Here is a 25,210-nt window from a genome sequence, read left to right on the forward strand (position 1 = left end):
TTGCGAATATCATTTTTTTTCCAACCAGCTAGAATGCTGCTGCTTACATTACAGGTTAATTATTTTTAAGTCTTCTGTGATTGTTATGACACAGGTGCTCTTCTGCGCTACTACTAATCTTACTTGTTTGCAACTTTGCGTTTGCGCTCGCTTAGCGTGATTATGTAAGAGTTTATTTTAGAGAAATTAAGTTACGTAATGCTATTGACTCTAGTCCCACTTTGTCCTGTCACTAGGAGATAGGGGCGGATTGATACTTAGGTTTAGTTACTTTGTAGGAGTTTGTAATTTTTTAGTGGTATGCGTGATGCCCCCCGTTACGTCACGTGCTGCTAGTACCCTAGTCTTATTAGAACCTTTTCTAGTTTGTTCAATGAGTGGTAAGAGACTTAGCACTAGCAGAACATCAGTATCAATCAGTCAACCAAAAATTTGGTGTATACAAAAATGTAGTCATGGGTCCTCCATTTGACCATATGCATTGTTGAGGACTAAAAGTGGAAATGCATACATAATGTACAATTGGCACACCTGAAATAGGTGGGCTAGGTCAGGTGGTACGTCGTACTTAGGGTTAGTTAGTATTCTGGAATCAGAATGGAAGACTGGATTAGTGTTGATAAATAGTAAGTAGTTGATCCGCGAATCCCCCGATACTACTTGTTGACCAGATGAGATCGGTCAATTTAGTTATTGCAATTGTTGTTTACGTAAGTGTTTTTTGACCGCTCTTTAAAAATATTTTATTTGTTTGACACCATCCATCAATGTTTGTCTCTTTCTTATATCTTTCCTGTTCACCACCCAGTGGCAGGTAGACAGGGGCGCAGTCGGTGGGGTACCCTTACCAACATCAAGAGGCTCAGGAGGACACCAACGCGGGCTCTTCTGCTGGCCCTAGTAAGTCTTCTTGTTTTTAATAATAATTCCTATTTCATAACTTTTACTGCACCATATTTTCCCGAACTATTGTTTCCGTTTCCTAATGCTATTTTTGACCAACAATAATGCTTCGGTCTGTACTGTTTCGAAAATCTTGTTATCCCTGCCTCTGCTATGATGACTCTCTGTACTACTGCTTCTATTAGTCTGTCTGTACTGTAGTAGCTAAGCTTGCCTAGTTGACCACTCTTTATTTAAAAGGTTGTAAATAAAAATCAGATTCACCAGTAGCTCTAGCCATTGAGTCCAGTCCTTTGGGTTGTCCTCTTGTACTACTTCAATGCCTGGATGCATCATTCAGAATTGCATTCGCAAACGGTGCGAATCGCATAATTCGGCCGTTTGCGAATGCTATTCATGGTTTTGGGATGCATCAATTTTGAAGTTGGTTTCGCATTTTTAGGAATCGCAAAAGTATTTCTTAAATAATTCGCTAAATTTGCGAATCGCATTTTATTTGCGAAAAAATGCTATGCATGAAAATTCGCTATTTGCGATTTGTTAAGAAATCGCATTTGGAATTCTTAAAATTAGAAGAAGTTGAACCTGGTGCTAATTTAACTAACTTTTTGCACTACAGCTGACAATCATCAGTGCTGCATATAAGGACCTCATAGACCTAGAATTTGCTTTTCAGGATGGCTGCACTTTACTTTTTGGCTCGCAGGCAGAGGTTGAGAGTAGCTGCAGGATGGAGGAGAAGGCTCATACAAGAGAGAATCTTCAGAGTGCGCATAACCTAACTAGGGCAGACTGAATCAGAGATATTTGCTAAGTATAGGTTGAATGCTAATTTAATTTTAGATTTAATCCAAGAATTGGACCCAATTTTGCAGAGGCAAACACGCAGGACACAAGCAATACCAACCCATGTGCAGGTTTTGTGTTCACTGCACCTCCTTGCTTCTGGGTCATTTCAGGGAGTAATAGCCATTGCTGGTGGTGTCTCCCAGAGTTCACTTTCCAGATTTTTTAATGCCTTTCTAAATGCCATGTTACAAAGAATAAGGTATCATATTAAATTTCCTAGCACACAACAGGAGTTGATGAAAACCAAACTAGATTTCTACAACATGGCTCAATTTCCACATGTCATTGGCTGTGTAGATGGCACACATGTTCCCTTTTGCCCACCCTCTGAAAATGAGTATATTTTTCGCAACAGAAAATGCTTCCATTCCCTTAACATACAAGCAATTTGTAATTCCAAAACCATTATCACAGATATTGTTGCAAGTTACCCAGGAAGTGCCCATGACTCCTACATTTTTAGACACAGTGCCATTCTTGCTAGACTGCATGCTGGTCAATTTGGTGATGGATATCTGCTTGGTAAATAATTTTTTTTGTGAAATTGTAACACATTTTCCTTTCATCTTCACACATTTCTGCTGTGCATTTTTAAAATTACATTGTTTCTATTACAGGAGATAGTGCCTATGCAGTAAGGTCTTATATTTTAACACCATACCTAAATCCAACTACCAGGAAAGAGCAGCATTACAACCAGGCTCACATAACAACCAGGAATGTGATAGAAAGGACCTTTGGTGTGATGAAATCACGCTTTCGAATACTTCACAAGACTGGCGGAGCTTTGCAATATCAACCTGACATTTGCTGCAAAATAGTTGCAGCATGTGCAATGCTGCACAATCTAGCAACTGAGAGAGGCATAGAACTTGATGAAGAAGATGTTTTACCTCAAAATGACAATCAGCCTCCACAACCACAAGCAAGAGCACATCGACCAGAGGCAGCAGAGGGGAGAAGGAGAAGGGCAGAGATCACACAGCATTACTTTTGAATGAGGTAGGAAACTTACTCCTTTTTTGGGGGGGGAATCAATGTAAATTTTATTTCAAAGTGAAACATAAATGCATTTACTCCATGGACTTTGACTGTATTTCAAACATTTTTATTGTACTTCAAATCTGAGAAGTTGAAATGATAATCATTGATCCAAAGGCAACTTAGACATTATTAATACCAATCCAGAGGCATCACAGACATACTATCATTTCTTTCGACCACGCACTCCTAATGCCTTTCCAGCATTTCTTCCACTATGCATGGCCATATTACTTGCATCATTCTGCTTTCTATTACTGCGCCGTGTGCCACTTAAGCAATGCTCAAGTGTGCCACTCACAGCACTGCTGGCACCACTATCCTTCATTGATAGTTGCTTTACTGGGGATACATTAGAATGTGAATTTCCAGATGGATCATAGATGGTCCCCATTCCCTTTTGAATATGTTCAAATGTTTTCATCAAGAGTACCTGAGTTGAAAGGGTCTGTTTGCAGAGGCCACTTGTACAATTGGAAAGGCGAGTCATTTGTCTGTTATGAGCCTGCATGTTGGTCAGCAGTCGTACCTGCCTTTTGCCACTAATATTTTGCTGTTTTTGCATCAATGTGCACATGGTCTCCAAAGAGTTGGCAATGCGGTCCAGCTTCAATGAAGATGTTTCTTGGTCTGTCTTCATTACATTTATCATTTTATTCACACTGTTTGTAAGAGAACCCATTTGTTTGCTGATATGTCCAAGTTTACCTTTAATCATTCTAATGTCTTTACCTTGCAGGCGCTGTAACTTGAGGATTTTGTCTTCCACAAGATTGCCAGTGATGGGACCCTCTCCAAATTGACCACTTTCTGTCACATTCCCTCGGTGCAAAGAAAACTGCTGAAGTCTCCTTCGCCTACTCAGCCTTCTATTTGTGACTGTTGCAGTGCTTTGAGGTTGCCTTTCAACTACATTGTCATTCTGCTCTGTTTCTGAATCAGTTTGCAGCAGTTGTCGTACTCTCTGTCTTTCCTCAGTTTGTAAATTTGATGCTGATGTGCTAGGGGCATTTCCCTCTTTTGTCTCTTGACCTTCTTGGTTGTTGAAATCCCTCAAATCCTGCTCAATTATTTCCTGTAGTGCTTCTATGTTTAAAAAAAATGCAAACATGATGTTAATTAATGCTTGCACTTTCATTAACATAATAAATAATATGTGAGATTCTACACATTCCCATGATCCTAGTCTCATTCTTAATAGTAATTCGTAGTATTAAAGTTGACATTAAAAAAAATTGCTTGTCTACATGAAGGACTTTTAAAAACTACAACTCCCATAATGCACTGCTTTCAATTTACTAACATTAAGTAATTGTTGTGGGTGACACACTGTTGAAACTAGGGTCACCAGCTCCCCGTGGGTAGCATGACATGAGCGGGTAGGCATCCTAAAGCTTATGTGTTAAGCGACCATACAGCACACGCAACCACTGAGACAGTAAAAATGGGCACACAATGAGTGACACCACTCAAGTTAGTTTGTATAAAAAATTAGATAACTTTTATAAAGAGCAGAGTCAGGGAAATCAAGAATTACAGTATTGTTAGCTTATTAGCTTTCCTTTAAAATACATGTGTTACAACACTTGGCAATAAATACTCAGAGGAATAAATATTAAATATCAGATAAATATTGAATATTAGATAACATTAAGTGTAGATAACCACAGGCCTGACCGTAGCCTTGTTTCTTGTCAGCACCTGTAAGAAAGACATTAAGGAGACAACCAAATGACATTGCATCACATTGGTTCTGCAGGCATTTTACCCGCTTCTCACCAAGCAAGGGTGAGCGTTTTACAGCAGAAAACATGTAAATAAATAACTGTAGGCTTCCCGTAAATACAGCACTAAGTGGGAGAAAAACATTTCATTAAAAATAAACAACCCCTTATGCAGGTATAACCATTTCCTTAATCAGGAATAACCACTTTAGGAATCACTCCCAGTAGGAATAAGCATTAAACAGTTCCATAGTAGAAGTAGAACTTTTCATTAGTTATGCACCAACATTTCATCCAGGAAGTAACCACTTCTCTGAGCAGAAGTAAACATTTAATAACAGGTGAACCATGCATAAGGCCTAGGCTGAGCAGGACACTAGGCGAAATATGGATAATCCCTGGTTTGGGCCTAGCCCTCGCTAATACTCTTCATTCTGGTACTGTAGGCATTCTATTACAGCCTCTGATCAGAGGTTAACCTTTTATGAATTGAGGCCTATAAACTGTGGGCCTTGGGACCTCTAATACAGACCAATACCAGGGTAAACACCCCCTTAATCCAGTAGGGACCTTTCATTAGGAATTATCCTGTTCGCAGGTGAGAACAACATTTCATGTAGAGCCATTCATATTCTCAATAGCAATAACTTATTTCAATAAAGGTTAAAAACATTCATTTAGCAGAAGTAACCATTTCCTTAATCAGGAATAAACAGGTCATTCGAACCCAGGCCCCATTAGCAATTTTGCGCAGCAAGCTCCTCAAATCGGCAGGGCCTGTAATAAGGTTTACCTAGCTCCTGCAGCTTAAAAATAACAGCCCCTTATGTAGGACTAAACATTTCATTTACCCAGAATAACATTCTCCTCAAGCAGGGATCAGCCTTCCATTAATTATATCTAAACCCTGTGCCTAATAACCAGTAAGACAATGGCACATGAGCAGGAATTCTCAGGTTGGAACAAAACCTTTCATTAGACAGGCACAATTAACCAATTCCTTGCTCTGCAGTTCTTGACGCAGGGATAAAACATTTCAGTATTCAAGAGTATCCCTGTTGGTAGGTAGAAGTTAGAACACTGGGGCAGGAGTATAAAACATTCCATTAGGTAAGTACCCCATAAAAAGGCTCAACATTTCATGATAGAATAAACGCTGCATTACACAGCCATAAACATGCATAAGGCTACACTAACTGGCATGCAACTGTACCCCAGGCAGGGGTTAACTTTTATTAGCTGAGGCCCCCACGGTGTCTTTTAGGGGGGCCCTGGCCCAGTTCCAGTACTTGAAGGGCCAATGGGGCTATTCCCCAGTTCAGGGAGCCTTCTGACACAGCGCCAGGCAGCAAATTCAGGTCCTGGGCACACAGCGCCTCGCTGATGCAGCGCTTGAAGTTAATGACAGATGCTGGATGTACAGCGCTTCACAGTACCTCAAGGGTCCCCAGGCAGCAGCCGAGCTCTCAGGTTCACAACGCTTCGCAGTAACAGCGCTGGTAATGGCTTTCTGGTGTCAGTTGTAGGGGAAGGGAATATGGCAGTCCTGGAGATAGCGCTTCTCTGGTACAGCGCTTCGCAGGGGACACAGCAGTTCTGGGAGCTAGCGCTCAGACAGCAGTAGCGCTTGGGCAGTTTCCACAATAGCGCTCCTAGCAGCCACAGATCCTCAAATGACAGCGCTGGGCACTCAGGGTTAGTTACAGCCCCAGCGCTTCGCAGGCACAGCGCTTCTCTTGGGCCATTCCAATAAATAAGGCAGTTCAGGTAGCGCCAGCAGGACAGGTAGTCCAGGGTACTAGCGCTAGGGAATAGGAGCGCTTAGCCAGCAGGCAGTTTATTTTAGTTGGAAGCAAACCAGCAGATCAGACAGGACAGGCCACACGACAGAGGCAGGTTAGCACAGGGTCCCAGGTGGCGTCAGGGAGCGCATGAGGGTGACTCAGCGCTAATACCTGGTTGTTTTCTCAATAGTCCTGTGGTGATTTGGTTTCTTCTCAGCGCTTTATGTTTCTTGCGCCCTTGTAAATAGCAGTCTCTGGGTTCCTTGAAGGGGGGGTTGGAGTTGATGGCTGGTATCAAATCTCCTCAGCCGGTCTCCTCAGGTGGACTCTGGGTTACCCTCCCGCCGGGCCAGATCAGGGGGTAAGTTCAGGATTCCTCAACACTTGATAGGCAGCACCTAGGCCCTGTCACTCCCAGTGTCATAGGTCCCTGTCTAGGCCCCACTGCCTAGAACTCCTGCGTAGGTTCTCCCCCAGGTCTGTGCTCCCTCAGTCTGACAGGAATGTTTCCCTCCCTTTCCTTATTTAGTGCCAGTTGACAGTTGGCAGTGGCAGTTGGTGTCACCTCACCTGTTCCAGAAGGTTCCAGGAGGTTCTAGGAGGTTCCACCATTCTGGCTATGGGCAGGCTGGCAGGCTAGTATTGATACATTGTTTGAGGGTTCCAGCCAGCTCCTGGCCACTAGAATGCGCCCACAAAGACCGCACTGCAGTAGCAGGGGTCAGTGGCAGCCATGTTAGGGGAAGAAAGCACCTGCACCTTAACATTAGTTTGACATACACAGGGCTTTCTTCACTACACGAGGCCAATACCCTTTTGTTACAATAGGGGGCACCCTAAATCAAGGGAGTAAAAACGAAACATTTCTGGGGAAAGGGCCAAGTCCTACACGTCTTCCCCCCAGCCAAAAGCCAGGGTAGACCGATCATCACCTTGATGGGCTTCCCTGCTTGGGGCGGAAAAAGGTGGACGCAGGCCCGTTACTTCAATGGCATCCGCCAGTTCTTCACCAATCAAACCACCCCACTGGTGTTCCCTAGTGGGATGCAGCCAGGACTGACCTCTAGGCAATACAGAAGCCTCTGGCCCTTGCTCTCTCAGAGTGGGGGGCAGTAGCCCCAGGCCCGTAGTACCCTTTGGCCACTCTCTCCTCAACCTAGAGTCTAAACCCTTAGGTTGAACTGGTGACAGGGGTGAGTCCTCCCTCTCCCTGCACCCCCTCTCAGAGTTCTGCACCCTCCCAACTGGAGTAGTACCCCTAAGAGTCACAACCAGGGGGACTCTGATTACAGAGATCCCTCCCGCCAGGTCAGGCAACCCCTGAACCTGGCCACCCAACCCGGGATCAGCACCCTGTGGCTGGTCCAGTGCCAGAGGAGAGTCCTTCCTCCCTCCGCACCCCCTCCCAGGGTTCCGCACCCTCCCACCCGGAGAGGTACCCCTGGAAGTCACACCTGGAAGTCACACCAGTAGGGTCCTTAGTTACCGGTACCCCACCCTCCAGGTCAGGCAACTCCTGAACCTGAAACCCCAGTCCAGGTTCTACACCCTGTGACTGGTCTGAACTCTGAACCTCGGGTACGCTGCCACCATTAGAAGTACCTGGCACACATGATTCCAAGGCTTTCAGCTCTAACTCTGTTAGCTGAAGCTGGTGCGCCAGCTTCCTTTCATCCATTGCAAGACTCTCACTCTCCCTCTCATGCTCTAGCAACCTTGACGACGCACACCTCCCAGATACTCTACTCCCTGCCCCAGAACATCTTCCCGGTAGCACATTGTCAGACACAACAACGTTGAGTAGGCCTGGGTCTTCTGGTGTGCCCGCCTCCCTGGGTGTGACCTGCCCCTCCTGTTCCCCATCCCCTCTCCCCTCTGGGTGGGCTCCTACCCATGCCCTCAAAGCGGTACCGAATTCCTTCTTCCCGGTTCTCCGCCCAACAGGCACCCCCATCCCCTGACAAAACTCCATTATGCCAGGAGGGGACTCAGATAAATCTGGGAAAAGATACCAGGACGTGGGTGACAGGATTAGGTCAAACAGGTCTTGATACACTCTACAGGCTAGACAGTGGAGGGGTCAATTACTTAGGCTTGCACACACAATAGGTGTGTAGCCTAATTGCTGTGCACCCTGTCTCACTGGAGGGTGCTGCATGGTCACAGGTCCTGGATCCCACCGCTCGACACCAATATGTTGGAACTAGGGTCACCAGCTCCCCGTGGGTAGCATGGCACGAGCGGGTAGGCATCCGAAAGCTTATGTGTTAAGCGACCATACAGCACACGCAACCACTGAGACAGTAAAAATGGGCACGCAATGAGTGACACCACTCCAGTTAGTTTGTATAAAAAATTAGATAACTTTTATAAAGAGCAGAGTCAGGGAAATCAAGAATTACAGTATTGTTAGCTTATTAGCTTTCCTTTAAAATACATGTGTTACAACACTTGGCAATAAATACTCAGAGGAATAAATATTAAATATCAGATAAATATTGAATATTAGATAACATTAAGTGTAGATAACCACAGGCCTGACCGTAGCCTTGCTTCTTGTCAGCACCTGTAAGAAATACATTAAGGAGACAACCAAATGACATTGCATCACATTGGTTCTGCAGGCATTTTACCCGCTTCTCACCAAGCAAGGGTGAGCGTTTTACAGCAGAAAACATGTAAATAAATAACTGTAGGCTTCCCGTAAATACAGCACTAAGTGGGAGAAAAACATTTCATTAAAAATAAACAACCCCTTATGCAGGTATAACCATTTCCTTAATCAGGAATAACCACTTTAGGAATCACTCCCAGTAGGAATAAGCATTAAACAGTTCCATAGTAGAAGTAGAACTTTTCATTAGTTATTCACCAACATTTCTAACAGGAAGTAACCACTTCTCTGAGCAGAAGTAAACATTTAATAACATGTGAATCATGCATAAGGCCTAGGCTGAGCAGGACACTAGGCGAAATATGTATAATCCCTGGGTTTGGGCCTAGCCCTCGCTAATACTCTTCATTCTGGTACTGTAGGCATTCTATTACAGCCTCTGATCAGAGATTAACCTTTTATGAATTGAGGCCTATAAACTGTGGGCCTTGGAACCTCTAATACAGACCAATACCAGGGTAAACACCCCCTTAATCCAGTAGGGACCTTTCATTAGGAATTATCCTGTTCGCAGGTGAGAACAACATTTCATGTAGAGCCATTCATATTCTCAATAGCAATAACTTATTTCATTAAAGGTTAAAAACATTCATTTAGCAGAAGTAACCATTTCCTTAATCAGGAATAAACAGGTCATTAGAACCCAGGCCCCATTAGCAATTTTGCGCATAAAGCTCCTCAAATCGGCAGGGCCTGTAATAAGGTTTACCTAGCTCCTGCAGCTTAAAAATAACAGCCCCTTATGTAGGACTAAACATTTCATTTACCCAGAATAACATTCTCCTCAAGCAGGCATCAACCCTCCATTAATTATATCTAAACCCTGTGCCTAAGAACCAGTAAGACAATGGCACATGAGCAGGAATTCTCAGGTTGGAACAAAACCTTTCATTAGACAGGCACAATTAACCAATTCCTTGCTCTGCAGTTCTTGACGCAGGGATAAAACATTTCAGTATTCAAGAGTATCCCTGTTGGTAGGTAGAAGTTAGAACACTGGGGCAGGAGTATAAAACATTCCATTAGGTAAGTACCCCATAAAAAGGCTCAACATTTCATGAGAATAAACGCTGCATTACTCAGCCATAAACATGCATAGGGCTACACTAACTGGCATGCAACTGTACCCCAGGCAGGGGTTAACTTTTATTAGCTGAGGCCCCCACGGTGTCTTTTGGGGTCCCTGGCCCAGTTCCAGTACTCCAGGCTATTCCCCTGTTCAGTGAGCCTTCTGACACAGCGGCAGGCACCAAATTCAGGTCCTGGGCACACAGCGCCTCGCTGATGCAGTGCTTGAAGTTAATGACAGATGCTGGATGTACAGCGCTTCACAGTACCTCAAGGGTCCCCAGGCAGCAGCCGAGCTCTCAGGTTCACAACGCTTTGCAGTAACAGCGCTGGTAATGGCTTTCTGGTGTCAGTTGTAGGGGAAGGGAATATGGCAGTCCTGGAGATAGCGCTTCTCTGGTACAGCGCTTCGCAGGGGACACAGCAGTTCTGGGAGCTAGCGCTCAGACAGCAGTAGCGCTTGGGCAGTTTCCACAATAGCGCTCCTGGCAGCCACAGATCCTCAAATGACAGCGCTGGGCACTCAGGGTTAGTTACAGCCCCAGCGCTTTGCAGGCACAGCGCTTCTCTTGGGCCATTCCCATAAATAAGGCAGTTCAGGTAGCGCCAGCAGGACAGGTAGTCCAGGGTGCTAGTGCTAGGGAATAGGAGCGCTTAGCCAGCAGATAGTTTATTTTAGTTGGAAGCAAACCAGCAGATCAGACAGGACAGGCCACACGACAGTGGCAGGTTAGCGCAGGGACCCAGGTGGCGTCAGGGAGCGCAGGAGGGTGACTCAGCGCCAATACCTGGTTGTTTTCTCAATAGTCCTGTGGTGATTTGGTTTCTTCTCGGCGCTTTGTTTCTTGCGCCCTTGTAAATAGCAGTCTCTGGGTTCCTTGAAGGGGGGGTTGGAGTTGATGGCTGGTATCAAATCTCCTCAGCCGGTCTCCTCAGGTGGACTCTGGGTTCCCCTCCCGCCAGGCCAGATCAGGGGGTAAGTTCAGGATTCCTCAACACTTGGTAGGCAGCACCTAGGCCCTGTCACTCCCAGTGTCATAGGTCCCTGTCTAGGCCTCACTGTCTAGAACTCCTGCGTAGGTTCTCCCCCAGGTCTGTGCTCCCTCAGTCTGACAGGAAAGTTTCCCTCCCTTTCCTTATTTAGTGCCAGTTGACAGTTGGCAGTGGCAGTTGGTGTCACCTCACCTGTTCCAGAATGTTCCAGGAGGTTCTAGGAGGTTCCACCATTCTGGCTATGGGCAGGCTGGCAGGCTAGTATTGATACATTGTTTGAGGGTTCCAGCCAGCTCCTGGCCACTAGAATGCGCCCACAAAGACCGCGCTGCAGTAGCTGGGGTCAGTGGCAGCCATGTTAGGGGAAGAAAGCACCTGCACCTTAACATTAGTTTGACATACACAGGGCTTTCTTCACTACACAAGGCCTATACCCTTTTGTTACAATAGGGGTCACCCTAAATCAAGGGAATAAAAACGAAAAATTTCTCGGGAAAGGGCCAAGTCCTACACACACAGATTAGATATCACACACAACAGAAATGCAATGCAGGTAATCTAACTACTTTCACAAGACTCTTGCAATTTATAGGCTCCATTCAGACAATCAAAAGCATATACAATTCACTTACCTTCAGAAGGAGTTGGAACCTCAGAAGTATCAATATCTATCACTCCAACTACAGCCTCAGTCAACAGTGTGCCTTCCACCATGTCTTCCTGGGGGGTGTTGGGTCTATCCCTGGGGGTTCCACCTCCAGTTTTCTTTGAAGATTTAATCCTGTTTGCTAGCTTCTCTTTTGCACGACTGCGCATGTCATACCATCTTTTTTGTAAATTATTTATGTCCCGATGTGCCACTCCGACTGCGTTAACCTTTGCTTGCATGGCAATCCATAGGTTTCTTTTTACAGCCTCAGGAACCTTCAGAGACCGTTTACCAAAAAGCTGTTGCTGTCTTGCAGTCACCTCCTCAATCAGAATTTCCAACTCTTGATCAGAAAACTTAATTTTCCTTTCCCTGGCGGGCCCCTCTTCAACAGGATTCTCATTTTCCATTTTACAACAGATTTGTGAAGCACACACAGCAGCAGCAACCTCCTGGGAAAGCTCACAAAGCAAACTGCCAAACCTCACCTTCAAAAAAGGGAGCAGCTGCGCCTATTGCTGTACTGGCTTTCAGGCAGTTGATTCAATGAAATTCATCATGTGTGTAAAATCGCTATTTGCGATATCGCAAATTGCGAATTCGCAATTAAGAATTCGCAATTTTAATGCGATTCGGTAAAATTTGCGAATTTTACCGAATCGCAATAAAATTGCGAAAAAAATGATGCATTGTCATTTGCGATTCCTTATTTGCGATTCCTTATTTTTCGCAAATAAGGAATCGCAAAAAAAACGTTGATGCATCTACCTATATGTCTTATTGATCTTGAGTATTTGTTAATCTTGAGGTTTTGACAATTCACACCAACAAATGCCCAGCCAGATTTATTTCTATTTTGATATGACAGGACATACTACTACTGTTGTAGGGATTTTGCACATACAGAACTTTGCACAAGAAAATAGAATGTTGGTGATGGGAGGTTGGACCTTCCTCACACACCTCAATCAGAAGTTCAGAACCCACCACAATCCCCTGGCCGACTAGCAATAGTAGTGTCTTGTCATAACTATTAACTCTCCGAACCCCCCCCCCAAGATACCCAACAAGTAGACAACCCAGAACATAACACACCCAACCTTTCAGTCGTTGAAGCAATGCACATGCACACCCTTCCTTTCGCTCGCTCACTTGAGTAAGTCCACACCAAATACCACCGAGTATATGTAAGTTCAAAGTTTTTATTTTGAATTGACAAGCTCTGTACGTTGTTCTATAATGAAGCACCAACAGGAACATCAATAACATTAAAACAATAAACATTGTTACACTTACTTACATTAGGGAAATAAATCATGATAACTGAACAGCGGTGGAAGCACCACCATCCCCTAGGTAGGAATATAGTTTATATAAATTTATAAATGAAGATCTCTGAGTGAATTCTGGGGACCCCTCACCTTAGAAGAACCTAGTACTGGTAGTTGTTGCATCATAAGCTCTGCAAAGCTCTGGTTCGTAGAAGGGAATCTTCCGTCTGTAATGAGACAAATGAAATGGTGCGCATTAGTATATTGAAACTTGCAAGAATTTCTCAGCCGTGCCAAAAAATGTAGTATTTATGGATAAGCAATATGGACTAACAGTATACCAGAACTTCATAAAAAAGTGGCTTGTTAATGTTTTGGTCGACAGCTTGTACACAGCGCTTAGACAGTAGCAGTATGAGGTCCTGTGGGTTCAAAGGTGTCTTATACAACAAGCTGCAAGGTAACGTCACATGTGCAAAAATAAAAGACACAAAGGTAAAATGGTTGCATGGCTCGGGCTAACTAAGCAAAGGCTAGAATGACCCTAGAGACCATATGTAACTACAAGTGTCTACTCTACTACTACCTGATTTGTACTAGTGATGTATGTTGTATACTATTAACTAATTTTTTAATCTTGCTACTGACCAATAGGGGGAGGTGTATATGACACCTAAAAAATTTGTAATGTTTTCTAGGCGCACTACCGACCACCATTGCCGGGGCCAGCGTTGAAGGAGACGCGGAGGGAGAGGATGCAGCAGTTGCCGATGCCGAAGGAGTAGTAGGGGGAGTGCCAGCACCAGTGGCGGACGGTGGTAAGTTAGATTCATAATCCTTAACTATTGACATTACACTCACTGCAAGGGTGTACTGTATGAATACTGTACTGTTGAGACTTAGGGCCCCATTAGGATGGTGGGCAGTTTGCCCCCGCCGGGCCGGCGGTAGTCACCGCCGGCCCGCAGGGGCAAACCTCCCGCCATTCCTGTAGAAAATACCCCCGCCATATTACAATGGCTGGGGGGGTCCGCGGCGGATAGAAACCGTCCGCTGATTTTCCGCACAGTCGACATGTCGACAGGGCGGAAAATGGTTCAATATGGTGACGGTGTCTGAAACACACCGCCAGCCATATAATCTGCATTTTGGAATGACTTTTCGTGGCGGCATTGCCGCCACGGGAAGGCATGCTGCGTATGCTTGGGGGGCCTGTTGCGGGCCCCCATTGAGGCTACCTATGGTACCCCCCTGTCTTTCAAAGCACAACGTGGCAGGCTCCGCGCGGGGCCTGTCACCTTGTGCTTGGAAAAGCAAAACATGTATTTTTAGCATTGCACCGCCCGCCACAATGTTAAAAATATGGGATGCCCGCCACTGGGCGGGCGCATCCTAATTGCCCCCATGGGACCACCGCCCTTATGGCGGGCGGTCCCTTTTAGCATGAGGATGGCGGGCGGACAAAGTCCGCCCGCCATCCTAATGATGTCCTACGTAAGTAAGAGTTGTTGTGAACGTTTGAAGAGTGAAGAAAGACAACCTTTAATTAGCATTAGTAAAGGCATTAGGGTCGGGAGTATTGAGTAACTGATGGCCTCATCTATCTGTGATTTGAACTCCGCTTTGAAAGTTTTATGGAGAAGACTAAAAGTCAGATCAGATCACCTGGTGTTGAACTAAAAGGTGAAAGACGGGTGGAAGGAAGAAGGACGGCGAGATTTAATATTTATGACTGACAGAGAGAAGGATACGTGTGATGCAAGCATGCAAATTGCAAAGGTGGCTGATAGTAAAGAATCTGATGCATGGTTGGTTGAATGCCTGTTAGACCTGTCTGGTTTTTTTTTCGTAGTCCCTCCAATTATTATTTATTTTGTCCCCTTTTTGCCCCTCATAACCTTAATAATTTTTGTGTCTACTAGTTTTTATAGGTGTTGGCCAAGGGGATAGGTGTTCTTTTTCCTCTCATAGTTTTTCACCTCAGGCCCAGGGCCTGTTTTGACATGAAAAGTTGGAACCACAAAATGGTGGCTACCAACTGCCCTAACTGCCAAGCCTAGAACTTGTCCATAGACTAGTATAGGGCGTTCCAGAACCTTCTGGTCCATTCTGGACCACTGAGGGGCAGCCTATATAAGGCGGAATGCGGGGCAGCCATTTTGTCTACCTAAGAGAGTCAGCTGGAGGACAGGCTATCCTGGCAGGTGGGGGGAGACTAGTGTAAGGGTTGAACTCCTGGACTGGGAAGCAGCCTAATTATTCCACTTCTCTACCTCTCCTGTGGGTTTCTTGTCTTGTCCCCGCTGTGGAAGATTAAGGGAGACCCTGGGCGCCTGACCTACCCCTAGCTTAGGAATAGCGGGGTGTCAAAGGAGAAGGAGACTGCAGTGCTGCGGTGTGCAGTCCTCTGCCCAGTGAGAGAGAGACCTTTGAAGAGAAGGACCCTACATTCCCAAACCCTGCCAGCACCAAGGGTAAAGAAGCCTCTGAAGGATAGAGACTGGAAGCCGATAGGGGAAGAGAAATAGCTCATGTCCCTTTGCCTTAGGAGTGTAGCAGACTGAGGCCAGTGTGTCCCTGTGGGACCTTACCTGAAACACAGGCGACAGAACTCCACTTCCTCACAGGAAACGGAGGAAGGAAAGGGGTGCCGGTTTTCATGAGGCAACGCTGATCTCGCCGTGTTCAGAACCCCGGGGGCACCGGTCGCGTCATGGTGAAGTTGCCACTGTTTTGAAGTTCGTGGAGCGCTACCGCGCATGCCCCAGGCGATCCCACTTCCTTATTACAGGAGGGGCCTAGGACCAAGCAGGCCCGGAAGAGTAGCGTCCCACCACTGAAACAGCGTGAGGAAGCAGCGTCTTATCGGCGGAGCCAGCGCAGAGGAGGCGGGAGCGGAAGGCGGGTCTGGAAGCTGAGGTGAGAGGCGGTGACAGTGTAAGCGCCTCGCGCATGCCCAGGAGTATAGCGCGTCCCCTGCTAGTGCGAGGAAGAACTGAGGAGGAGCGCCGGGAGTCCCACGGCGGCGCAGGCAAACGGGAACTTCTCTCCCCTGCTCGAGCGCCACACAGTGAGGCTGGCGTGAGCGGGAGGGGAGGTCTGTGAAGCCCCTGCAGCGGCTTAGGAGATTCGGCGGAAACTGCCTCTTTGGTTTTCGGCGCCACGCAAAGGAGAGCTGAGGGGCCCCAGAGGCTGGTGAATCTCGCCAGCGTGTGGCTCCCCTTTGTCCTGCCCACTGTTTTTCCCCTCACCCTCTGGCGCAGCAAGACTACCACCGCCTGTTCTGACACAAGTAAGGAGGTGTTCTGCAGGGGGAGAGAGGCGCTAGAGTTTACCAGAGAATAACTCAGACACTGGTCATTTCCACAGCTGTGTTGCATAAAGTGGGGGGGAAACTTGAGGAAACCCTCAGTGACTGTGTGCTAGAAAGAGGAGGTTGTAGGTGCTGTGGGAGACAAGTATAGTGCACTGCAAAGTAGCTATATTTAACTAAATCTGGAGTCTGATTAAATGCACTATTGATGTTGAATATTGATTTAAGTTAGCAAATCTGAAAGTGTTATTACTGATTTAATGATAAATGTAATGTACTGTTGAAACTAGTGATAAATTGCTTAGCAGTTTGAAAGTATACTGCTATAAGTTAACATTCTTGAAGATAGAGCTACTGATTATAAGTCATTCAAATGTAATGTGATGGTAATTTAAGAGTACTGTGTTTTTGACATTATTTGGCATATTTAAACGTACTGATATTTCTTTTTTCCCTGACCAAATGCATTATATTGAACTGTGAAGTCTGGTGTCAAAAGAGAGCAAAGATATTATTTTTATATAAACAAGTACTTATTTTCCTAACAGATTGGTGTAGTGTCCTTTTTAAGTGTTATTTGTGGATTTACTGCTGGGTGGTCTGCAACCTTCACACTTGTGCCTCTAGAATTGCATGCCTTACCCCTAGGCCAGGCTACCCTAGGTGACCTGACATCCCAGGTTCTAACATTTGGTGCCTAGCGGTGGGATTCTGACTTGGTTGCAGCTACTCATTAGTAATTCAACGCAATACACTGACCTACACCAGGAGTTTTCTCCTTGCGGCCCTCCTAATTTGAATTTTGTTTTTCCAAATTTATTTCTGGTGGTGGGTGGAGGTTAACCTCAGGTCACTTCTTGGTTTTCTCCTGTGTGTTAATTTAATTCCATAAGTGAAAGATGGAGTTGAATTTTAAAGAGCTAGAATCCAATACTGTGGCCCAACTCAGAGAATGGTGTCAGCAACAAGGGGTATTCTTTAACAAAGGTGCCAAGAAAGGCGAGTTGCTGACAAGCATAAGGGCATGGGTGGAAGCTCATTTAAGGGAAGAACCAGATACCGAAGAGAGTGACGGGGACACTGTCCTTGAGACTGCAATGTTGAACCAAGCTGGAAGGGGGAATCTGCTGACAGGTCCCAGGACACCTTCGAGGGAGGGCAGCAGCGTCTCAGACAGGGGTTTAACTGACGCCGAGCTAGAAGATAGGAGGGAGGAGAGGAGAATGAAGTTGGAATTAGCTAGGATGGATATGGAAAGGGAGGACAGGAGGTTAGCCCATGAGCGAACCATCAAAGAGATGGACCTACAAGCCTTAATACAAAGGTCTCCCAATCCAGATAATGGTGGCAGCGAAACTAAGGTGAACACCAGGGAACCCAGACCCTATTTACCCAAAGATGTCCTCGCTAGTTACACCCCAGGCGATGACATTGCCAAATGGCTGGCCGCCTACGAAGTTTCTCTAAGGGCTCACGGGATCTTAGAAACTCACTGGGGAGGTGGGCTGTATAAATACATGCCCCCTGCTGGCAGAGACACCTTGTTGGCTCTGGAGCAGGATGAGCAAACCCACTACCCTACAATGAAGGTGGCACTGGTGAAAAAGTTTGGACTTACCCCTGAAAGGTACAGACAGAAATTCAGGGGAAGTCACAAACTGAGTACCCAGAATTGGGTAGACTTTTTAGACTACGCCAAGAAAGCTTTGGAGGGTTGGGTCAAGGGCAGCGAGGTGAAAGATTATGAGGGGCTGTACAATCTATTTTTGAAAGAACACCTCCTCGAGAAATGTTTTCCCGAGTTGCGCCAACACCTGGTGGATAGCAAGCTGACCAATCCCCGGAAGCTTGCAGAGGAGGCGGACACTTGGGCAAGTACCCGGGTGTCCTCAAAGGGGACAGGAGGGGATTCTCAAAAAGCCGGACAGGGCGCCCCCCAGAAGAAGGAGGGGGGAGATAAAAAGAAGGAGTTCTCCAAAGGTCCCCAAAATAATTTCCAAGGTAAGGGAGCAGGTTTCACCCCAAGGGCAAACCCGCCCAGAAACCCTAATCCTGGCCAAAGCCAGCAGCCAAGGGTTCTCCACTGTTTTGAATGCGGTGGTGTTGGACATTATAAGGGAGATGTCAGATGCCCAAAGAGACCACCCCCTCCCACCGGAGGAAAGTCACCGGGAGTAGCTAGTGTAGCGCTCTGGGAGGAGTTGCCCTTAGATAAGGGGGGTGAGTGGGCGGGTGTCACCTTAGTGTCCCTGGGAGAGCGGGAGATGGTTCCAAAGATCCAGGTGCCCCCAAATACTACAAAGTATGGGCAATGGGTCACCATCAATGGCCAGAGAGGGGAGGCTCTGAGAGATACAGGAGCCAGTATGACTATGGTGAGAAGTCAACTGGTGTCTCCAGAGCAGGTTGTTCCTAATGTACTCCACCCCGCCGCGATGGCTGATGGCAGAATGGGCCACTATCCAGTGGCTGAGGTTCCCTTTGAGTGGGAAGGGGTTGCAGGTTCACTTCGAGTTGCCGTAAGCCCTGCCGTGCCAGTTGATTGTCTGTTGGGGAATGACATGGAGCACAACACTTGGAGAGAGGTGGAATACCGGACGCATTCTGCGATGCTGGGTACACCTGACTGGGCCTGTGTAAGCACACGGTCTGCGACTGCCCGGAGAGGGAGTTCGCCTGGGTTGGAGCCTGGAACAATGGCCCAACCCGCTGCTAAAAAGCGACAGACCCGGAGACAGGGAGAGCCTGCTCCGGCTTCCACACCCCATGAGACAGATCGGCCACCTGCGGTGGTGGACCAGGAGTCCGTGGAGGGGGAAGTAGACTCTCTGAAGGATTTACCCATCCCTGCCGAGTGGCATGTGGAGGGAGGTCCTACCAGAGAGGAATTCTGTAAGGGGCAGAGGGAGTGCCCCACCCTTGAGGGACTGAGGCGACAGGCTGAAGCCCAGGCAGCAGGTGATTCTACGGGACACCACCATATTTACTGGGAGGATGGACTCCTCTACAGTGAACCCAAGGTACCCCTACCTGGCTCATCAAGGGCCTTGGTGGTCCCGCAGCAATACCGAGCCTTTCTGCTGGAATTGGCTCATGCAATACCCTTGGCAGGACACTTAGGCCAGGACAAGACCTTTGCTGGGCTTGTCCTCCACTTTTACTGGCCTCAGATGAAAGTGGCGTCCAACACTTACTGTCGGACATGTGTATCCTGCCAGGCCAGTGGGAAAACAGGAGTGAAGCTGAAAGCTCCCTTGGAACCACTTCCAGTCGTTAGCACCCCCTTTGAAAGGGTGGGCATCGACATTGTAGGGCCATTGGATCCACCAACAACAGCTGGTCACAGGTTTATCCTGGTTCTGGTGGATCATGCCACACGGTACCCAGAGGCCATCCCTCTGAGGACTGTTACTGCACCTGTGGTGGCTAGGGCCCTGATGGGAATCTTTACCCGTGTAGGATTCCCCAAGGAAGTTGTGTCTGACAGGGGGACCAACTTCCTGTCAGCTTACATGCGGACAATGTGGAAGGAGTGTGGAGTGACCTACCGGTTCACCACTCCTTATCACCCCCAGTCAAATGGACTGGTTGAGAGGTTTAATAAGACCCTGAAGGGCATGATAAGAAGTCTGCCGGAGAGCTTACGGAGGAAATGGGACGTCCTCCTGCCTTGCTTGCTGTTCTCTTACAGAGAGGTGCCGCAGAAGGGAGTGGGCTTCAGCCCTTTTGAATTGTTGTATGGGCACCCTGTGCGTGGACCTCTCAGCCTGGTGAAGGATGGATGGGAAAAGTCTCCCAGGAAACCTCCTCAGGATGTGGTGAGCTACATGCTGGCCTTTAGGAGTCAGATGGCCAAGTTGTGGAAGCAGGCTTCTGATAACTTGGAGGCCAGCCAGGCAGTAATGAAGGAATGGTACGACCAAAATGCTCACCCGGTGGAGTTGGAGCCTGGCCAAAAAGTATGAGTGATGGAACCTGGAGAGCTAAGTGCCCTTCAAGATCGTTGGACAGGCCCATTTGAGGTGTTGGAAAAGAAGGGTAAGGCCACTTACTTGGTGGATCTTAAGACCCCGCGACAGCCCCTACGGGTGCTGCATGCCAATCGCCTCAAACCCCACCATGAGAGGCCAGAGGTCATCCTGATGTTGGTGACTGATGGTGCCGAGGAAGCAGAAAGCGAGCCTCTCCTGGATCTCTTTTCATCCCAAGAGAAGGATGGGTCGGTGGAGGGAGTGATTCTCTCCCCATCCCTAACTCCTGAGCAACGAGAGGATTGCCGTCAGGTATTGGAGCAGTACTCTTCGCTGTTCTCCCTTGTCCCGGGAAGAACCCACCTGTGTACCCATGATGTGGACACAGGAGACAGCCCCCCAGTGAAGTCAAAGACCTACAGGCTGTCAGACAAGGTGAAGGCTAGCATCCATGGCGAGGTTGCCAAGATGCTGGAGCTAGGAGTGATAGAACCTTCCAACAGCCCTTGGTCCAGTCCGGTGGTGCTAGTGCCAAAAGCCGCCCCACCAGGCACCACACCAGAACTGAGGTTCTGTGTGGATTACCGAGGACTGAACTCAGTTACAAAGACTGATGCTCATCCGATCCCCAGGGCGGATGAGTTAATTGACCGGCTAGGAGCTGCCCAATACCTAAGTACCTTTGACCTCACTTCAGGGTACTGGCAGATCTCCTTGACAGATGGAGCAAAGGAAAGGTCAGCCTTCTCCACGCCTGAGGGACACTTCCAGTTCTGTGTGATGCCCTTTGGGCTTAAGAACGCCCCTGCCACATTTCAGAGGCTGGTGAATCAGGTCCTCTCTGGAATGGAGAGTTTCTCTGCTGCCTATCTGGATGACATTGCTGTCTTCAGTAGCAGTTGGGAGGACAATTTGCAACATTTGCAAGCAGTTCTCCAGGCCCTGAAAAAGGCTGGATTGACAATCAAGGCCAGCAAATGCCAGATTGGGCAGGGGTCGGTTGTGTACCTTGGACACTTGGTGGGTAGGGGGTCAGTGCAGCCCCTGCAGGCAAAGATTGAGGCAATCATGGCCTGGGAACCCCCCAAGACACAGACTGAGGTCCGAGCTTTCCTGGGCCTCACAGGCTACTACCGTTGCTTTGTGAAGGGGTATGGCACTATTGTAGCGCCCCTCACAGAGCTCACCTCAAAGAAACAACCTCGACGGGTAGTTTGGACGAGGGCTTGTCAGCAAGCCTTCGAAAAGTTGAAGCAGGCAATGTGTGCAGCACCGGTCCTGAAGGCTCCCGACTTCTCCAAGGAGTTCATTGTCCAAACAGATGCATCAGAACATGGCATTGGGGCAGTGTTATCGCAACTAAATGAAGAGGGCCTGGATCAGCCTGTAGTCTTCTTATCCAGGAGACTGCTTCCCCGGGAACAGAAGTGGAGTGCAATTGAGAGGGAAGCTTTTGCGGTGGTGTGGGCTCTGAAGAAGCTGCGGCCATACCTCTTTGGCTTGCACTTCCTGGTTCAGACTGACCACCGACCCCTTCGTTGGCTGATGCAAATGAAGGGGGAAAATCCCAAGCTGTTGAGGTGGTCTATCTCCCTACAGGGAATGGACTTCCGGGTGGAACATCGGCCTGGAGTGGACCACGCCAATGCAGACGGTCTCTCCAGGTATTTCCGCCTTAGTGATGAGGACTCCCAAGGGGTTGGGTAGTTCTCCCCACTTTCAGCTGGGGGGGACGCGTGTTAGACCTGTCTGGTTTTTTTTTCGTAGTCCCTCCAATTATTATTTATTTTGTACCCTTTTTGCCCCTCATACCCTTAATAATTTTTGTGTCTACTAGTTTTTATAGGTGTTGGCCAAGGGGATAGGTGTTCTTTTTCCTCTCATAGTTTTTCACCTCAGGCCCAGAGGCCTGTTTTGACAGGAAAAGTTGGAACCACAAAATGGTGGCTACCAACTGCCCTAACTGCCAAGCCTAGAACTTGTCCATAGACTAGTATAGGGCGTTCCAGAACCTTCTGGTCCATTCTGGACCACTGAGGGGCAGCCTATATAAGGCGGAATGCGGGGCAGCCATTTTGTCTACCTAAGAGAGTCAGCTGGAGGACAGGCTATCCTGGCAGGTGGGGGGAGACTAGTGTAAGGGTTGAACTCCTGGACTGGGAAGCAGCCTAATTATTCCACTTCTCTACCTCTCCTGTGGGTTTCTTGTCTTGTCCCCGCTGTGGAAGATTAAGGGAGACCCTGGGCGCCTGACCTACCCCTAGCTTAGGAATAGCGGGGTGTCAAAGGAGAAGGAGACTGCAGTGCTGCGGTGTGCAGTCCTCTGCCCAGTGAGAGAGAGACCTTTGAAGAGAAGGACCCTACATTCCCAAACCCTGCCAGCACCAAGGGTAAAGAAGCCTCTGAAGGATAGAGACTGGAAGCCGATAGGGGAAGAGAAATAGCTCATGTCCCTTTGCCTTAGGAGTGTAGCAGACTGAGGCCAGTGTGTCCCTGTGGGACCTTACCTGAAACACAGGCGACAGAACTCCACTTCCTCACAGGAAACGGAGGAAGGAAAGGGGTGCCGGTTTTCATGAGGCAACGCTGATCTCGCCGTGTTCAGAACCCCGGGGGCACCGGTCGCATCATGGTGAAGTTGCCACTGTTTTGAAGTTCGTGGAGCGCTACCGCGCATGCCCCAGGCGATCCCACTTCCTTATTACAGGAGGGGCCTAGGACCAAGCAGGCCCGGAAGAGTAGCGTCCCACCACTGAGACAGCGTGAGGAAGCAGCGTCTTATCGGCGGAGCCAGCGCAGAGGAGGCGGGAGCGGAAGGCGGGTCTGGAAGCTGAGGTGAGAGGCGGTGACAGTGTAAGCGCCTCGCGCATGCCCAGGAGTATAGCGCGTCCCCTGCTACCGCGCATGCCCCAGGCGATCCCACTTCCTTATTACAGGAGGGGCCTAGGACCAAGCAGGCCCGGAAGAGTAGCGTCCCACCACTGAGACAGCGTGAGGAAGCAGCGTCTTATCGGCGGAGCCAGCGCAGAGGAGGCGGGAGCGGAAGGCGGGTCTGGAAGCTGAGGTGAGAGGCGGTGACAGTGTAAGCGCCTCGCGCATGCCCAGGAGTATAGCGCGTCCCCTGCTAGTGTGAGGAAGAACTGAGGAGGAGCGCCGGGAGTCCCACGGCGGCGGAGGCAAACGGGAACTTCTCTCCCCTGCTCGAGCGCCACACAGTGAGGCTGGCGTGAGCGGGAGGGGAGGTCTGTGAAGCCCCTGCAGAGGCTTAGGAGATTCGGCGGAAACTGCCTCTTTGGTTTTCAGCGCCACGCAAAGGAGAGCTGAGGGGCCCCAGAGGCTGGTGAATCTCGCCAGCGTGTGGCTCCCCTTTGTCCTGCCCACTGTTTTTCCCCTCACCCTCTGGCGCAGCAAGACTACCACCGCCTGTTCTGACACAAGTAAGGAGGTGTTCTGCAGGGGGAGAGAGGCGCTAGAGTTTACCAGAGAATAACTTAGACACTGGTCATTTCCACAGCTGTGTTGCATAAAGTGGGGGGGAAACTTGAGGAAACCCTCAGTGACTGTGTGCTAGAAAGAGGAGGTTGTAGGTGCTGTGGGAGACAAGTATAGTGCACTGCAAAGTAGCTATATTTAACTAAATCTGGAGTCTGATTAAATGCACTATTGATGTTGAATATTGATTTAAGTTAGCAAATCTGAAAGTGTTATTACTGATTTAATGATAAGTGTAATGTACTGTTGAAACTAGTGATAAATTGCTTAGCAGTTTGAAAGTATACTGCTATAAGTTAACATTCTTGAAGATAGAGCTACTGATTATAAGTCATTCAAATGTAATGTGATGGTAATTTAAGAGTACTGTGTTTTTGACATTATTTGGCATATTTAAACGTACTGATATTTCTTTTTTCCCTGACCAAATGCATTATATTGAACTGTGAAGTCTGGTGTCAAAAGAGAGCAAAGATATTATTTTTATATAAACAAGTACTTATTTTCCTAACAGATTGGTGTAGTGTCCTTTTTAAGTGTTATTGTGTGGATTTACTGCTGGGTGGTCTGCAACCTTCACACTTGTGCCTCTAGAATTGCATGCCTTACCCCTAGGCCAGGCTACCCTAGGTGACCTGACATCCCAGGTTCTAACAATGCCTGAAAAAAATCCTTCAACTGTTAAAGCACAAGCAAGTGGGAGGATAGATACATACCACAAATGGTATGCACTGTGCTTTATAGTGCTACCATGCCACTATGTGTATAATTAACTTGTCTTACTGTTTTTCTAAGAGTATATTTTACAATTGTCTTGTTTTTTTCTTTTTGATATACAGCAACTCCTTCCAAACCTGATCGGAAGGAGTTGGCCGCCAAGGCACGGCGCTGCACGCTGGAGGCAATCCAGCGGGAATATCGGCGGCTGGTGGTCTTGGAAGAGGAGGAGGAGGAGACTGCAGCCCTTGAAGCCTCCTCCAGTGCCCCGGGCCCCAGCCATCGCCCTCCGGCGGTACGGCACCACCATCTAGTGGCTGCCCGCCGCCGCCGCTTTAACATCTCTGGTGCCCCCACCACACTGTGGCTGCAACTGCCGCGCTCTAAAGCGCCGCGTCGCCAAACTAGAAGAGGAAATGCGACTTGTCCTCCAGAGACAATCCCGCCACACATAGACCCTGTCTATTGCCCCTTTTTTAATTCTTGTTTTGGTGGGTGGGAATTGGGCATTGGGGTTTTGGACATTTGGACTCTCATTACGGTTAAGGACATTGGTAGGGGTTAGGGAGGGGGAGTGGGTCAGCTTTTGTGTTTTTTTTACATAGTTTATTTTTGTTAGGGTTATATTATTAAATCTATATATTTCTACTTTACATACAACGTTGTTAATGTTTTGTAGGTGGGGTTACTGTTTTACATCACACTGTTTCCTTGCTGGTTCAGGTCCGCCCATAGCTAGTGTTTGATTTAAATAATTGTCT

General features: G+C 47.7%; 1 protein-coding gene across 1 annotated transcript in view; it reads right to left on the reverse strand.

Moving 5' to 3' along the window:
• Window positions 1-2,785: 2,785 nt before the first annotated feature.
• The window catches only part of LOC144761214 (uncharacterized), a 120,724-nt gene continuing 98,299 nt past the window's right edge, over window positions 2,786-25,210 (reverse strand). Inside the window, exon 3 of the mRNA XM_078646698.1 lies at window positions 2,786-3,879. Within this exon, the coding sequence (XP_078502824.1) occupies window positions 2,960-3,879 (920 nt within the window). The 3' untranslated portion in view covers window positions 2,786-2,959. The remainder of the gene's footprint in view (window positions 3,880-25,210) is intronic.

The sequence above is a fragment of the Lissotriton helveticus genome, chromosome 6, assembly GCF_964261635.1.
Source record: "Lissotriton helveticus chromosome 6, aLisHel1.1, whole genome shotgun sequence".
NCBI lineage: Eukaryota > Metazoa > Chordata > Amphibia > Caudata > Salamandridae > Lissotriton > Lissotriton helveticus.